This window comes from Populus euphratica, unplaced genomic scaffold (assembly GCF_000495115.2).
Source record: "Populus euphratica unplaced genomic scaffold, PopEup_1.0 scaffold226.1, whole genome shotgun sequence".
Classification (NCBI taxonomy): Eukaryota; Viridiplantae; Streptophyta; class Magnoliopsida; order Malpighiales; family Salicaceae; genus Populus; species Populus euphratica.
In genome coordinates, this window is record NW_011499967.1 from 168,264 (window position 1) to 185,210 (window position 16,947).

Here is a 16,947-nt window from a genome sequence, read left to right on the forward strand (position 1 = left end):
ACCACTGAGCCGCTCTCTCATCCAATAGCAACGGTCAGTCCCTTGAGTCGATTCCCCCCCTAAGTCCCATCTTCGCGTGTGCAGACATGCCACCAGCCACTTCTCTAATCTCCAACCATCCAGACGGCAACACAAACGGGTTGCAACACTGCTCCAAGGCCATGATATTTCGTACAAGACGTTCGAAGCAGTGATCAACTTCCAACCGTGGAATTTTTAACACTCCTTTCTCAAATTTTATGTAGGTTGTTTTTCTTTATTTCTTGATTTTAAATTTATATATTTTAATTTTTAATTGATAAATAACGTTTTAATTTAATCTTAAATTTAGTATTTTTAGTTATTTTATTTAAGTATTTTTTTGTAGTTTTTTTTATTTTATATTTTTTTAATTAAATTTTTAATTAATCATCAAATTTTTATATTTATATAATTAAATTTATAATTTGACTAAATCAATTTTTTAAAATTATAATTTAATCTAAAACTTTTATTTTTTTTAATTAAAATTTAAATTAACTTAAAAATTATTTTTTTAAAAATCAAACCTTTTATAAATTTCATTAAATTTTTTTAAAAAATTAATTAAATATATAAATATATAATTTTATATTTATGTAATTAAATTTATAATTTGATTTAAAACTTTTATTTTTTTAATTAAAGCTTAAATTAGCATAAAAATTATTTTTTTTTGAATCAAACCTTTTATAAATTTCATTGAAAAAATTTAATTAAATATAATTAAATATATAAATATATAATTTTGAATTTTTTTTTCTTAAATTGAGTTTTTTTATCATCAAGGTTCTCATTACTAAAAAAATATACAATTAAATTTTATTTTTTATATTTTTAAAATCCCTTAACTAATTTTTAATTATTTTTTAGGTACTCTGAAATTCTCTTCTCATTGCTATTATTTTTTTATTTTCTTTTAAATATATTATTTTTTACTTTTTTGTATTTTTATTGTATGAAGACCCAAAAAAAAGATAACAACATGAACAATAGAGAATTTACCACCATTCATTGGGAAAGGAGCGCCGGCCCAGACCAAAATGGTCAGGTGGGGTTTAGCCTACTCCAAAAATAATTTTAAATTTTTTTAAAAAAACTTTATAATTTTCATACATAATTTAATATCAATTTTAATTAATATTAGATTGTGTTTTTATCTATAAATATACAAATCTGATATTAAAATATTATATTTTCTTTAAAATATTACAATAAAATTATATAGAAAAAAACAAAAAAATATTTTTTTATACATCCAATCAAGTCTCTTGAAGATAAATAATTAGAAAATATAATCATATCTTAATATATATTGTACAATAAAAAAATATAACTTATCTTATATAAAATATATTTATAGTGTTAATATCTTCTCTTTATATAACTAGTTTCTGTATTCCATATTTAAAATTTTTTAAAGCTTTTCATCACCAAAATAAAATAGTAGATGATGATTTTTATTTTTGCTTTATTCGTATAAAAGATAAAAATTTATTGCTTCCCTCGTTTCTAAATACTTAAAACCATAATGTAATCAATCACCGTGATGCAGCACACTTAACAGAATGAAGTGCTTATTCCCCTGGACCAACTACAACAAGCTCCTCTGAAGCTAGTCCAAATGATGTTCCAGGAGGAGGGTGAAGAATTCTGCTCACAGGTTTTCTGGGAGTGGCAGGGAGCCACCTGCCACTATCACCTCTTGATGTTAATTTATAGTTGGACCCCCCCCTGCCACTATCACCTCTTGATGTTAATTTATAGTTGGAATGTCAGAGGGCTTAACAGCCTTCTGAAGCGACATGAGGTTGGTAATTTCATGAGGAAGAATAGAATGGATATTTATGGTCTTTTGGAAACCTGGATATTTATGGTCTTTTGGAAACCAAGTTTAACTCTTCCATGGTTTCTTTTGTTGCAGAAATTCAGGTTGAAGAATTGGAAGTTTTTGTCTAATGTTGTTGCGGCCACCAATACTAGAATTGTGGTCTTTTGGAATCCCTCTTCTGTCAGGGTTGATCTGCTTGAATTCTCGGCTCAAGGTATCCATGTTTTGATTTATAGTTTAATTCATCAATTCAGTTTCTATGCTACTTCTGTATATGTTTTGAATACCATTGTAGCAAGGCGCATGGTGTCCCAACGGCCCCTGGCTTATTATGGGAGATTTTAACTCCATTCTCTCCCCAGAGGACAAGCACAATGTTGCAGCTGTCTCCACTTGTGAAACTACAGATTTCAGATCTTGCTGTTCAGATCATGGTCTAGCTAATTTGAATTATACTGGCTGTCAATTCAACTGGTCTAACGGCAGAGTTTGGAGTAAACTTGACAGAGTCCTTGCCAACTCTTCCTGGTCTGTTCCATTCCCAGGTGCATGTGCATTTTGGCAATCCTGGAGCCTTTTCGGATCCTTCTCCAGCCATCATTCGTTTGGAGTCACACCATGCAAAGGGTAAGAGGTGTTTTTAAATTTTTTAACATGTGGGCTCATTTCAGCCACATGTCAGAGATAGTTACTAGAGCAGAGATTGCTTTAAAAGCTCATCAAACTGCCCTCCACAATGACAAGGATAATCTTCAGTATCAAGCTTTGGATGCTCAGCTGCATCAGAAATTCCTCACTTTCAAATCAGCTAAGTGAATGTTCTTCGCTCAAAAGCTCAAATGCAATTTCTTCAAGGAGAGTGATATGGGCACCTCTTTCTTTCATGCTCTTATGAGTCATAAGCATCAAAAGAATTTTATCCCTGCTATCCAGCTCAGCAATGGTAAACTTTCTACCTCAGTTGATGAAGTTGGGGATGCTTTCGTTAATTTTTTCAAGGAGCTGCTTGGCACTTCAAAGGACACCCTTCCCTTGGATGTAGAGGTCTCTCGGTCTGGCCCTTGCATTGATACTGGACATAGTGGGTGGTGATTTTAGCCTTGATATTCATGATTTCTTTGCCACATGGGATCTTCCCAAGCAGATAAATCACTCCATTATTGCACTCATTCCCAAATCAGCTCATGTGTCGTCAGCTACTGATTTCAGGCCAATTTCTTGTTGCAATGTGATCTATAAGGTTATCTCCAAGATTCTCTCTGCAAGATTAGCTGCTGCGCTTGCAGGTATCACTAGTCCAGTACAAAATGCTTGCCTGGGTGGTAGAATGATAGCTGATAACATTCATCTTCTTCAAGAACTTCTTCGTAAATATGGGAGAAAGGGAGCTTCCCCTAGATGTCTGCAGAAAATAGACTTCAAAAAAGCTTCCGACTCAGTTCAATGGCCCTTCCTAAGGCAGCTCCTGTTGTCTTTTGGATTTCCAAGCCGCTTTGTTCATTTAATTATGCGGTGAGTGGAGACTGTTTCCTTCTCTATTGTTGTCAATGGTAACATCTATGGGTTTTTTCCCGGGAAGAATTGGATACGTCAAGGTGATCCCCTCTCCCCTTATCTCTTTATCACCTACATTGAGTACTTCTCAAGGATGCTGCAAAGGGCTTCTATGAGTCCTGGTTTTCGATTTCACCCGAAGTGTGGAGTCCATGGCATCAGTCACGTTGCTTTTGCCGATGATGTTATTCTTCTCTCTCAGGTAGTTTGCCGATGATGCTATTCTTCTCTCTCAGGGAGATAGGCAATCAGTTTCTTGTTTGTTTCAGCAGCTATTAATCTTTGGGAAAATCTCTGGCTTGTCCACTAATGTTGATAAATCTTCTATTTACTTTGGAGGGGTTGGTGAGAGGCTCAAGCAAGTCATTCTTGAGGATACAGGGTTTGTTGAAGGCAGCTTTCCATTTCGATATCTTGGAGTCCCTCTCAGTCCTCGCAGGCTTCTAGTCAATTCACTCTTCTCCAGAAACTGGAATCAGCAGTTTAGTATTGGATGGGGAAACATCTCAGTTATGCTGGGAGGGTTGAGTTGATCCGATCGGCTCTTTATGGCATGGTGCACTTTTGGCTGAGCATTTTTCCCATTCCAGAGCTTGTTATCACACAGATAGTTAGCATCTGCCAAAATTTTCTATGGAAAGGTGGTATTCAGAAGAGTAAATCAGCTTTGGTTGCTTGGAGAACAGTCTGTTTACCTAAAAATGAAGGGGGCCTAGGTCTGCTTGAGATCAAAGCACGTAACAAAAACTTCATTGCTAAGCAGTCGTGGAACATCCACCTCAAAACCGATTCCATTTGGATTCAGTGGATTCATTATTATTATCTCTCTAATCTTTCCATTTGGGATGCTTCCCCACAGCGAACTTCCTCACCATTATGGAAGTCTATCATCTCATTCAAAGATTAGCTTATAGCACACTGTGGAGGCCAGCATCAAGCTATTGCATTGCTGTATACTTGGAGCAGTGTAGACCATCCTTTCTTAGCTAATGCTTATGACTTCCTGCGGCTTAAAGGTAATCCAGTTTCTTGGGCAAAGGTGGTCTGGGAGCCTTGGTCAATGCCCAGATATAATTTTATTCTGTGGTTGGCTGTGATGGGGAAGCTTCGCACCCGAGATAGGCTTTGGTTCCAGCAAACTGATCCCAGTTGTGTTTTCTGCCGAGATGAAGAAGAGTCCCACAACCATCTGTTCTTTGCTTGCCATTGGACTTCTCTCTTATGGCGGAACTTCTCTCTTATGGCGGATGTAAACAAGTGAATGTCGACCATAAATAATGCCATTTGAGGGCTCCACTATACCGGGAACAATACTGTTGGCAGAATGCGAAGAGTCACTTGGTATTCTGATTTACTTAATTTGGGAAGAGCAAAACAAGAGGATTTTTATAATACCTGCAATTCCATATCATTTATTTTTTTGTAAATTGCAGGTTATGCACTTCATGGTTCTGCATTTCCATGAAAAAAACCATTTTAATCTCCAATTTGGGGGCGGCCTTCCTTCTCTGGCTGGCTTTGTTTCCTTTGTCTTTTGGGCAGTTCTCAGGATCCGCTTCTCGGTGTGATCCTCAAAGGGCTGTTTCGTCCTCTTTCGCTGCTGGTGATGGCCTTTTTGGGTTTGGATAGTGTTGTTGCTGCTGTCTTTTTTGTTCTTCTCAGTCTTATTTCTCTTCTGCTGCGGTTTCTCTGTGCTTGATGCCCCTGCTGGCTTCATCCGTGCTGGTCGTCAGGCCTCTATTATGTTGGCAATGTTTAAGGACTTTGCTCTTCTCTGCTGGTTCTTTGTTTGTGCATGTTCAATGCTAAGGTTCCCTTGATGCCTACTTTGATGCAGCATGGCCCATTGTTCGGGATTTGTGAGCTGGTAGCCTCTCAGCAATGCTAGTTGATTTTATGCTGTTATTTTGCTTTTGGTTAGGTAGGGCACCTTATTGTTGATTAGGTTCTAATCTACCCAAGCTCATTTTCTACTTGGTTGTCTATATTTTTTGCTGGCCTGGACGTTTAATTCTGGTTAGGGAGCATGTTCCCTTTTTATAAATCCTTGTATATCACATTCGTTGGTTCTCTAGCCCATATATTTTCTATCTTTTATATTTATATATTTTAATAAATAAAAATTAATTGAAAAACTTTGCCTAATTAATTTATTTATAATCTCGTCTATTTCTCTTGGTCTCAAGGGATATCAAATTTATTTGTTTTACATGAAAAAATATTTATTTTATTTCGATAATTAACAAATTTATAAGAATGGATATGAAGAATCTTGAATTGAGCTATTTACATATTTCTTTTTTATTTTAATATATTAAAAGAAAATTAAATGTAATTTTCTTGTGTGGCACCAAATTTATGCCTAACATTATTAATAAATTTGGTGTTTAACATTGTTGACAAAACATTGTTGACTTTGTCAACAATGTTAGGATGATTTCACATTCTCCCACTTGAAGACTTTGATGAGTTAAGTTGCTGCTGTCTTTTTTGTTCTTCTCAGTCTTATTTCTCTTCTGCTGCGGTTTCTCTGTGCTTGATGCCCCTGCTGGCTTCATCCGTGTTGGTCGTCAGGCCTCCATTATGTTGGCAATGTTTAAGGACTTTGCTCTTCTCAACTTGTTAGAAGGGGGTGCTCCATCTGCATGTTCAATGCTAAGGTTCCCTTGATGCCTACTTTGATGCAGCATGGCCCATTGTTCGAGATTTGTGAGCTGGTAGCCTCTCAGCAATGCTAGTTGATTTTATGCTGTTATTTTGCTTTTGGTTAGGTAGGGCACCTTATTGTTGATTAGGTTCTAATCTACCCAAGCTCATTTTCTACTTGGTTGTCTATATTTTTTGCTGGCCTGGACGTTTAATTCTGGTTAGGGAGCATGTTCCCTTTTTATAAATCCTTGTATATCACATTCGTTGGTTCTCTAGCCCATATATTTTCTATCTTTTATATTTATATATTTTAATAAATAAAAATTAATTAAAAAGTTTTATCTAATTAATTTATATATAATCTCGTTGATTTCTCTTAGTTTTAAAGGATATTAAATTTATTTGTTTTACATAAAAAATATTTATTTTACTTTGATAATCAATAAATTTATAAGAATAGATATGAAGAATCTTGAATTGAGCTATTTACATTTTTTTATTTTAATATATTATAAGAAAATTAAATGAAATTTTCTTTTGGTTGGACCTGATTTTTAAAATCACAATACAAATTTATTTTGTTTGTAATTCTTAATCTGAATTATGTTTTGATGTTCCAACAACTTATGAAGTGCAAACTCCATTACAATATTATTAGCTCAGAATTACAATTCATCATTACATAGGAATAATAAAGATAAACAAGATAAAATCCTAGAATGCCGATTTTACGGAAGCTATAGTCTGTATGAGAGTGAGGATAAGCAGGATAGCTGCTGCAACAGTTGCCGTACCTCTCCAAATATTGGGGAAATATACAAGTTTCAGAGTTGCTTTCATACGGTTAAAGCGGCTCTCGTAGTGGTCATTTATCTTTTCAGAGATATCACCAAAACAAGTGTAACTGTCACCAATATTTTCGCAAAAATGGTTAATTATATTTGCAACTGCGGCATCGTCACCTAGCCGGTGGATAATGATTCCCTTTCGGACTAGCAAACCCACGTCTTCTGCACTGTCGATAAGATGGTCCATAAACTTAATATAACTGCATACGTAAGCTTCAGACGGGTAGCAGCACTGCTCCAAGGCCATGATATTTCGTACAAGACGTTCGAAGCTGTGATCAACTTCCAACTGTGGAATTTGTTGCGCAAACTGGAACAAAAGCAGTATTTTCAACACTCCTTTCTCAAATTTTATGTTGACCAAGCATTTGTCTTGGGTGACCTGAAACTTCACTCCTGCCTTGCGAAGCATGACCGCACTATATTTCAGCTTGATAGGATAAAAACTATAACTTCGCTGAATGGCTCCATTCAACATCAAATTCCTCAGTAAATCAGTGAAATGCCTGCTTCCCCTTACACTCGGGCTGGTTTCTACCCCTTGTGAAAACGTGTACTTTACAAAATGAAACGTGGCAAGATCAAGAAAAGGAATGTCTGTAGCATCCTGGCTAGGGGGATTGACCTGGTCATATATTTCCTGAATAATGAAGAATGGCAGTTGGTTTTCAAGTAGCATCAAGTCTTCTCGGATGTCAAATGTCATCCTGGGCTCAAAATTCTTAGGACCGTTATCATGATCATATGACTCCAAAAAAAACTGAATGAGGAAGACAGCATCCAGCAGGATCATCTTTACGAAATCACTGCTCTTGATTAATTTGAATTTCTCTGAATAACAGTGTCGGAGACGCTCTTCTTGGTTCTCAATGCTGATCAAAATATCAATAATTTTCTTCTTATCCATCCCATCCCGTTCAGTAAGCTTTTTGAAATATTTCAGTTTCTCCTTTTCCATGGCCTCTAGTCTTATATTTTGGCTCTCAAGAGGACCTATTGAAATCAGTAGTGGAGAGTAGGCTTTCCAATTTACGTTTCGAAGCGGTTTGGGCACCCTGTAGATGCAGCACTCGGAACCGTTCCGTTTAAAGGACATCTGTTTCACCTCAGAATCCAGCTTTGCCAAAATATCTGTAGCTCTCTCTCTCTCTTTATAATAACCGGGATTTGTAGCCATCTCAATGTCTGAAGCACTTCCCACGTCAAAATCTTTTCCCTTGTTTGGAGTACCTGCCTTATCCTCTTCCATGATGCTCTTGCCTATTCAATATCGTTTTCCATGTTTGAAGCACTTGCAGTAAACTTATCCTTCTCCAGTCTGCAGGTTGGCTGAAACAAACCAAGAATGAATATCACAAATTCTCAAAACTTTTTCACTATAAAACATTCTCCTTCTCACTTTAAAGCATCCTTTTCTCTCTATTTCTCACTTGGTATAACATTAAATAGCCTAAATAATTAGCTAGATTTTGTTCATGTATATAATCAAATTTCACGCTATCAAATAAAATTGATTCTAACCAGTAATTAATTAAGCTCATTAATTAAGGATGTTTAAAACATTATATTAATTTTCAAAATATTTTTTATTTAGAAATACATTAAAATAATAATAAAAATTTAAAATTTATTTTTAATATCATCAAATAAAAACGATTCAAAAAAAATAAGGATAGAAAATTTAGAATTATTTTAGAATTTAAATAAAGATTTTCTGAAGATCAAATCTTCTATTTAAGGTGTGATCAACTTTTTTAAAGTTGAGACTATCTAAATAATAATATTTTTTTTAATTTCAAAAACTCATGCTTATAATAAAACAAAATGTGTTTTTTTTTCATAACAAAAAAGAAATAAATGAATAAGGAATGCTATTTTATATTAAAGGAATATTTTTTTTCTTATTCATTTAAATAATTAATTTTTTTATGAATATTTATTTCAATTAATTTATGTTTTGATTTATAAAAAAGCGATACTAATAAAAATGACATTTTTTCTCAAAAAAATGTATGAATTGAAAGAGAAATTCTCACTAGAGAAATAGATGTTTTCTTCAAAGAACTTAAAACATTTGATTTTATTAGAATATTTGTTTTAATTACCATAGAATTCAACAAAATAATTTCAAAATGGCAGCAACACGTAGGCAAATTAACTAGTAGTAATCTCAAGTTGAACCTCCGCTTCAATAACAAGTTCAGTGACATTAACATCAAAATTTAACACATCACATTTATAGAAAAATGCATGCTATAAAATGTTTAGTTGCTTTCCCTCGAATTTTGCAAGATAACCTATATATTTATGTTTAGTTTAATCCATGTGGGATCATCGAGCCCATATAAAGAGATAGGGGTTCAGCCTAATTTCTTAGGAGTTTTTAATATTTAATGTGTTTTATATGGAGAACAAATATAGAAATACTTTTCAAAAATAATATTTGGGTTTTGGTCAAATTCCGCAACATATGTGTTGCATGTGGATCAATTTAATTGAGAATTATAAATATACTTACAATATAATAAGAAATTATAATTTAAAATAATAAAGATTAAATTTAAAACATTGTATTTCGGTGTTCTAAATTAGTTTATAATTTCTTCTAACAAAGATGAAACTCTTTTAGGAAATAAACTAGAACACATTTCTCTTCTCTGTAATAAACTTGAACATTGTATGCTTAGAAAAGTGCACATAATTATAAAATGTTTTTAATAAAGCATTTGATGACTTTGAGATGCCAAGATGAAACTTAATCAACAAATCACTTAAAACCCATTACTACTAGTTTTTTTTTTTATATATATATAACTTATTGTTCCTTGTTTGGGTACAATCTGATTTTTTTTTCTTTTTTTTTGTTTTATTTCTTTTGTAATACTGCTGCCCATTTTTTTTAGATATGTTGCTAGTTCTCCTAAATAAATTAGTATGGGTGATTAAAGTGACAGCAAAGGGTATTGATATCGACAATCATTAGTCGACGACCACTAATCAAGTCTTGCTCTCTAGCTATCTCATAGAAATCTAAAGTCGAACCTCTGATCATTTCACAGCAGGTTCAATTAATGACTTTAACAACAAAATTTATTAGAAGTGTTTAATATATGCTGGAAAACTAAAACATAATTAAGCGAACCAACTTTAAAAAAAATAAAAATAAATGGAACTACATACACCGAACCACCTTTTGTCTGCAGAGCTTAAACCAAATCCAAAACATAACATTTCAAAAAACATTACATTTCAAAGAACAGGACAAGTTAGTGCTGACCTGAGGACGGAGATCAGAGGACTCTGTCTGTATATAGGGTCCCAAGCAGCGAGCCTCTGTCCTCTCTCTCTCTCTCTCTCTCTCTCTCTCGCCTTGTCTACCCGAATGCATATGACAATGGCTTAATTCTATATGCTATCTAGATTCTAGCTTGACGAGGGCGGGTCTAGGAAAGTCCCTTAACTTTAAAATTATTCCTAAGAGTTCAAGTATATTTGTACATAATAATCCCTATAAAAATATTAAATCTTCATTTTAGCCCTTTAATGTTGAATCCTGAATCTAGGGGCGGAATAAAGAGAAAGCAAGCAAGGGCCCGGATCCTGTAAAGAAAAAATATAATGATTGATTAAGTGTGAGAAGATATAATATTTAAATAGGTGGACCCTTCATATTTGTTATCCTTTAACTTTAAAACTATCTATGTGAAAATATATGAAGTTATAAATAATTTTTTTAGCTGAATGAATTTTACCCTTTTCTTTATCTACAGCCTTAATGTATACAAACAGAAAGATTGAAGCAGAGCGTTATTAATTAATTTTTTTTATCAAACAAATCAAGATAATTAACATCCTTAACCTCTGACTTAAAATTTATTTTTATTTTATTTTGAGATGTTTATTAAGAATTTGATGAGGTGATGAGATTTTTTTATAATTTTATTATTTTTGCTTCTTTTTGTTTTTGTGCTTGAATATACTAGTTTTACCAAATTTATTTTTGAATTCTGTCTATAGTGATGTCTTTTTTAATTAATTAGATATATTTTGTTAGTTTGTCTTGATTATATTTGATTTTTTTTATATTTTATTTTTAGTTGAATTATCAAAATTATCAATTTTTTCTCACGATATATGTTTTTATTTTATGTTGAACCATGAACAAAATAAGAATTGATTTTTTTTTAGACAAAAAAAAATAAATGTTGATAACTCACAACCTAATGAACCAATTTCAACGTGTAATATTGAGAAAAAAAAAATAAATAATATTTTATTTTATCTAATGTTTCTTATACACTTTAAATGTTTATATTTAATAGATATAAAGATTAATAAAATTAAAGTGATTAATATATTATAAAAATAAAATTAATTCCATCGTTTTGACTAGATATTATTCAAAATCTCTTACTTTGTACAAAATCTCTTGCTTTATATAAAGTTTACTTTATGTAAAGTTTATTATATATTTGTATTTTTTATAACTTTATAATAAATTAAAAAAATATTATATCTTGTTATATTAATGTTAGCTTCCCCTGACAAATAATTATAATTATAACTGGCCTTGCATGAATCCATCTTTCTTATATCTGCAGATAATATAATATAATATTAAAAAAAAAAAAAAAAACCTCACCGATCAACCTACCAAATATTTTAGGCTCATCATCCCACTAAGAAGATATAAATTTCAAATGCATGAAGGAGACCCCAAAATGAAAACAATGTTTGATAATCTTGTAATTATATTCCTACCTCGTACAGTAAACCCCAAAATGAAAACAATGTTTGATAATCTTATAATTATATTCCTCCCTCGTACAGTAAACAATTTTCTCCACAAAGATTACACAGCATGTAGGACTGAAAATTTAGCTGCGTTCACAGTCAACTGCCGACAAAGTTCCCAAGCGTCCTTTAAAGTTGATGGAAAGATCGATAGTGAGAGGGAAAGATGGTGCCTTTCTTCGTCGTCATTTATTCCTTTACAAGACAGATGCATTATTAAAAAAATTGATTTGAATCATTTCCAGAGAATATTTTGTAAAATATTTGAATCAAATCCAGAAGTATCTTCCTGTAAAATATTAAATCTTCGTTTTAGCCCTTTAATGTTGAATCTTGGTTCCATCTTTTTATATCTGCGGATAATATTTTATAGAAAAAAATCACGCATCAACCTACAAATATTTTAGGCTCACCATCCCGCTAAACATGAGAGGATAAAAATTTCACTACCAGAATTCACCTAAAGTCAATAGAATTATTGACGAAATACTTTTATTAATAAATTACGGTGATAATTATGAACGGCCACTATTTTGTCTATAATTCAATTGGTATATATTATTTGTTGGCATATACCAACTAAATTATAGATGGAATATATAGAATTTGAAAGAAAAAAAAACAGTTTGATTTCATGGAAGTTTTTGCGGGTGATTTAACCGATGGACTTACCGAGGAATTCAAAATGGGATCTCTATATAGTGATGCGACAAATCCACCATTGAACTTATTGATAGAATCGCTGAAAGGATGAGTTCGTTAGAGTTTCCATTGGTAAGAGCTAATATATAACCACTCTACCGACCCTCTCCTCCTCTATTTCTCCTTCTGTGTCATTCTAACTCTCCCCTCCTAAACTGCAAACAACCACCCAAAAAAAAAATCCCCCTCTTCTCAACACAAGTTGTATTTTTTGAAATTTTGTGGTCATAGCATCCGTGTTCTGATTTATTGTGGATTTTATAATTTTTTATAAGTAAATCTATCTTTTTTAATTTTAGCATTTAAATGTCATTTTTTTTAGTATATGTATTTTGTTAGTGCATATACATGTTTTATTGTTATTTCTCAAACAAACTTGTAGTATGAATGTATAATTTGTACTTGTTATGGTTTGTTTTAGATTTTGTAAAATTATATTTGTTTGTAAATTATTGAAACTTTGTTGAATTACCGAATTATATTTAATGTTGTGAAATAATTAATAGCTTGTTTAACGGGTCCGTTTTAATTTTTATCAATACTATTGCGGAGTTGTAATTTTTATAAATTTATATGTATAAATTTGTATAGACGTTGATAATTGATAATGAATATTTATAAGAAGTTTTAATTAGTTTGTTGGATAATGTCGAGGCAAACCAATATTTTTACAAATTTATTTACATAACATAGTTAATTAATACATGTTGTCGTCATAATTTTATATAGCTTCGATAGAAGTCATGGATAATTGTTCATGAATGTATCGGGACTCAACCCAAGGATTACGGAGGATAGATTATTGTAATGGGTTATAGGGTTTTATTAATTTCGCAACATCTATTCTGAGGAATTTTAATGATGGCAGTATTAGGTGTCCATGCAGGAAGTGTAAAAATAAAAAATTTTCTACATCAAGATGTTGTAATGATGCATCTTTTAACCAAAGGGTTCATGGGAGATTGCCTGTGTTGGTATGCACACGGAGAACTATTTGTTCCTAATGAGAACATGATAGAAAGGTGGTTGGGTTAACTTCTAGTGCTAGCAACATGCATAAAGTTGGGAATGACAACAGTAATCGTTACAAGAATATGGTTATGGATGCAATGAGAATAAGTGAAGGTAATGTCAGTGAATGTCCAATCGTAGAATAAAAACCTAATGCAGATGCAACAAGGTTTTTTGATCTGTTGAAAGATTCTAACAGACCATTATGTGATGGCTGCATAAACCACAATAAATTATCTGTCATAGCACAGGTGTTCACCATCAAGTCAAATCATGAATTGAGTGAGGACGGTTATGACAAGATTATTGAATGGGCGAGAAGCATTTTACCTTAATGGAATAGGCTGAAAGAGAACTTCTATGCTGCAAAGTCCATGATGAAACCCCTCGGTTTAGGATACTAGAAAATTGACATATGCCCTAACTTCTGCATGTTATACTACCTTGAAAATGCTGAGCTGACTGAGTATATGACATGTGGGCATTCCCGTTATAAACACAGAATTGGTAAGGGAAAGACTCTCGTGGCATATAAAAAACTTAGATACTTCCCAATCACACCTAGATTGCAGAGGTTATTCATGCCACCAAGGATTACTAAGCACAAGATATGGCATCAATTACATGATGTGGTTGATGAAGTGATGATATATCCTTCTGACGACGAAGCATAGAAACACTTTAACAATGTGCATCCTCACTTTTTAGTTGAATCAAGAAACATGCATATTACGTTATGTACATATGAATTCAACCCATTCGGGTCTTTTTTTGCTCCTTATTCTTATTAGCCAATCATACTGATGGTTTATAACTTGCCACCAGGGATGTGTATGAAGTCGAAGTTCACATTTTTATCTATGGTCATACCAAGTCTGAGCAATTCGGGGTGGAATATAGATGTTTATCTTCGATTGTTGATTAATGAGTTGGCATAGTTGTAGTCCTCTAGAGCTTTAATTTATGATATCTCGAGGAAACAGAATTTTGTTATGAGAGCGAATTTGTTGTGGACTATCAATGATTTCCTAGCTTATGGAATGGTTTCTAGTTGGAGCAAACATGAAAAACTAGCATGTCCATAATTATATGGAGAATAACAAGGCATTCATGCTAACAAAAAGGGGTAAAGCTTTTTTTCTATTGTCACCATCGTTTCTTGCCACCAAATCATAGGTACAGAAAGCAGAAATGGACAAAGTATGGTGACATTATGTTTGGTCAAAGTATGGTGACATTATGTTTGGTCTCCAATCAGGTAAGCAGAAATTTCCTGGTTTTGGTTTGACCTATAATTGGGTAAAGTGAAGTATCTTTTGGGAGCTTTCTTATTGGAAGACCAATTTTATCCGCCATAACCTTGACGTAATGCACTCTGAAAAGAATATTTTTTAGAACATTTTCAATATCGTTATGGATGTGAAAGGGAAGACAAAGGACAACATCAAAGCTAAATTAGATTTAGCGTTATTTTATAACCGTAAAAATATGGAGTTGTCACAAAACCAAGAGCAAGCTCTGTGTTAGAGAAAAACGCATAACTACTAGTTTATAAATGGCTTAAGAGTCTGTATTTTTCTAATGGACATGCCTCAAACATATCAAGGCTATTTAATACGAAGGAATGCAAATTATATGGAATAAAAAGTCATGACTGCCATGTGTTTATGCAAACACTCATCCCATTAGCTTTTCATGATTTGGTGTCAAAGGAGATATGAGATGCACTCACGGATATCAGTCATTTCTTCAGAGATATATGCTCCAGCAAGTTGAATGTTGATCATATTGAAAGGCTTAAAATGAATATCATTGAGATAATATGCAAACTTGAGATGATATTTCCTCTATCATTTTTTAACTCAATTGAGCATCTACCCGTACATTTATTGTTTGAGGTAAAATTTGGAGGACTGATCTAGTATAGATGGATATATCCATTTGAGAGGTTAGATATTATAGTTGCTATGTAATTCATAATTAAACATTTTTTTCATTTTTATAATTAATAATTTTTTTAATTCTATATATACAGGTACTTGTTCAATCTTAAAAAAAGGTTAAGAACAAGGCGCATATTGAGGTATCAATATGTGAGACCTATATTATTAAAGAGATCTCAACATTTATTTCATACTATTTTGAACCTCATTTAAGAACGAGGATTAACCTTGTTCCAAGGTATGATGGTGGTGGTAAAGTGCTTTCAAGTGAGAATTTGTTAATATTCTCCAATTTTGGATGACCCCCATCTAAAAATGTTGTAAGAGAAAGATATTTGTCTGAAATAAAGTTCAGACAAACACACAATTATGTCCTATTTAGCTATGATGAGCTGAGACCTTTTATTAAGTAAGTAGACGTTCTACTTAAACCTTATCAAGAGTGTACTATTTATATATTGTGATATCGAAAACTCATATAATTTACAACCTTACAAGCAACATCGAAAATACTTACTGCCCAATAACTCATAACTGACCGAATCTTAAATCTTTCAATTACAACATAAATAATTTATCACGTGGTTTAGAACACATGTAAGTCCTATTACAAACTTATTATCTCTTCCAAGGTAATTAACGATACGTCAATGTTATAGAATATCCATTTATTAATTATTTTTGTATTTGATATACAAGGTTTATCAAATGGGAGGTTGTACAAGGTAATTAACAGTACATCAATGTTACAGAATATTTGTTTATTGATTATTGTTCTATTTGATATACAAGGTTTATCAAATAGAAGGTAGTGTTGTTATTTCATTGTCTTTACTAAGCCTAGGCCCTGAAAGAAAAGTCAAGTGTTATAATAAGTATTTTATCAATGGATATGTCTTTCATATTAAAGAATACGGGCATGGAAGAAAGACAAACAACAACGGTGTTTGTATTAAGGGATCAATTTCTAGTGAGTTTGAAGTTACCTACTACGGTAGATTTGAAAAGATCATCGAACTGCAATATCATAACGAGCATAATCAAGTATTTTCATTCAAATACTATTGGTATGACACAACTGAAAGAGAAATTAGAGTAGATCCTCACTATGGTCTCGTTGAAATCAACTGAAAAGCTAGACATCGTAACCTAAACGATGTCTTTGTTTTCACAAAGCAATGCCAACAAGTTTATTACAGATACACCCTTTCCTTTAGAAAGGACCGATCAAGAGTTGTGACATGATTAAAAGATTGTTGTCTTCTCTCAAGTGCAGGAGTGTTGAAGTAATAAATAACCCGGTAAGATCGAGGTCGAACCACAAGGAGGTTAATTATACAAATTATAAACAATTATAAACAACAACAACAACAATAGCAATAATAACAGCAATAATATTAGTAGCAATAACAATAATAAAAAAAAACTAATAATAGTACTAATAGTAGTAATAATAATAATAAAGAAAAAGAAGGAGAAGGAGAAGAAGAAGAAGAATATGAGAACTTTGAGATGAAATATTAACGTAAGGATTAAACAATGATAATAATAAATGTCAAGGTTAGAGGATCCTCTAATGGTATGTCAAACAAGTATA

General features: G+C 32.5%; 1 protein-coding gene and 2 long non-coding RNA genes across 3 annotated transcripts in view; all 3 read right to left on the reverse strand.

The window, feature by feature from the left end:
• Window positions 1-10,456, reverse strand: part of LOC105139051 (UPF0481 protein At3g47200-like) — a 13,816-nt gene extending 3,360 nt beyond the window's left edge. Inside the window, exons 1-3 of the mRNA XM_011045352.1 lie at window positions 10,178-10,456; window positions 7,657-8,229; window positions 1,027-1,032 (exon numbers count right to left, since the gene is read on the reverse strand). Of these exons, the coding sequence (XP_011043654.1) occupies window positions 1,027-1,032; window positions 7,657-8,149 (499 nt within the window). The 5' untranslated portion in view covers window positions 8,150-8,229; window positions 10,178-10,456. The remainder of the gene's footprint in view (window positions 1-1,026; window positions 1,033-7,656; window positions 8,230-10,177) is intronic.
• Window positions 1,574-1,828, reverse strand: LOC105138995 (uncharacterized). Its single transcript, XR_844895.1, has 2 exons — window positions 1,766-1,828; window positions 1,574-1,720 (listed from the first exon to the last, which is right to left on the reverse strand). It is a non-coding gene; the product is annotated as an uncharacterized LOC105138995 (long non-coding RNA).
• LOC105138994 (uncharacterized) lies at window positions 4,995-6,145 on the reverse strand. Its single transcript, XR_844894.1, has 2 exons — window positions 6,051-6,145; window positions 4,995-5,200 (listed from the first exon to the last, which is right to left on the reverse strand). It is a non-coding gene; the product is annotated as an uncharacterized LOC105138994 (long non-coding RNA).
• Window positions 10,457-16,947: the final 6,491 nt, after the last annotated feature.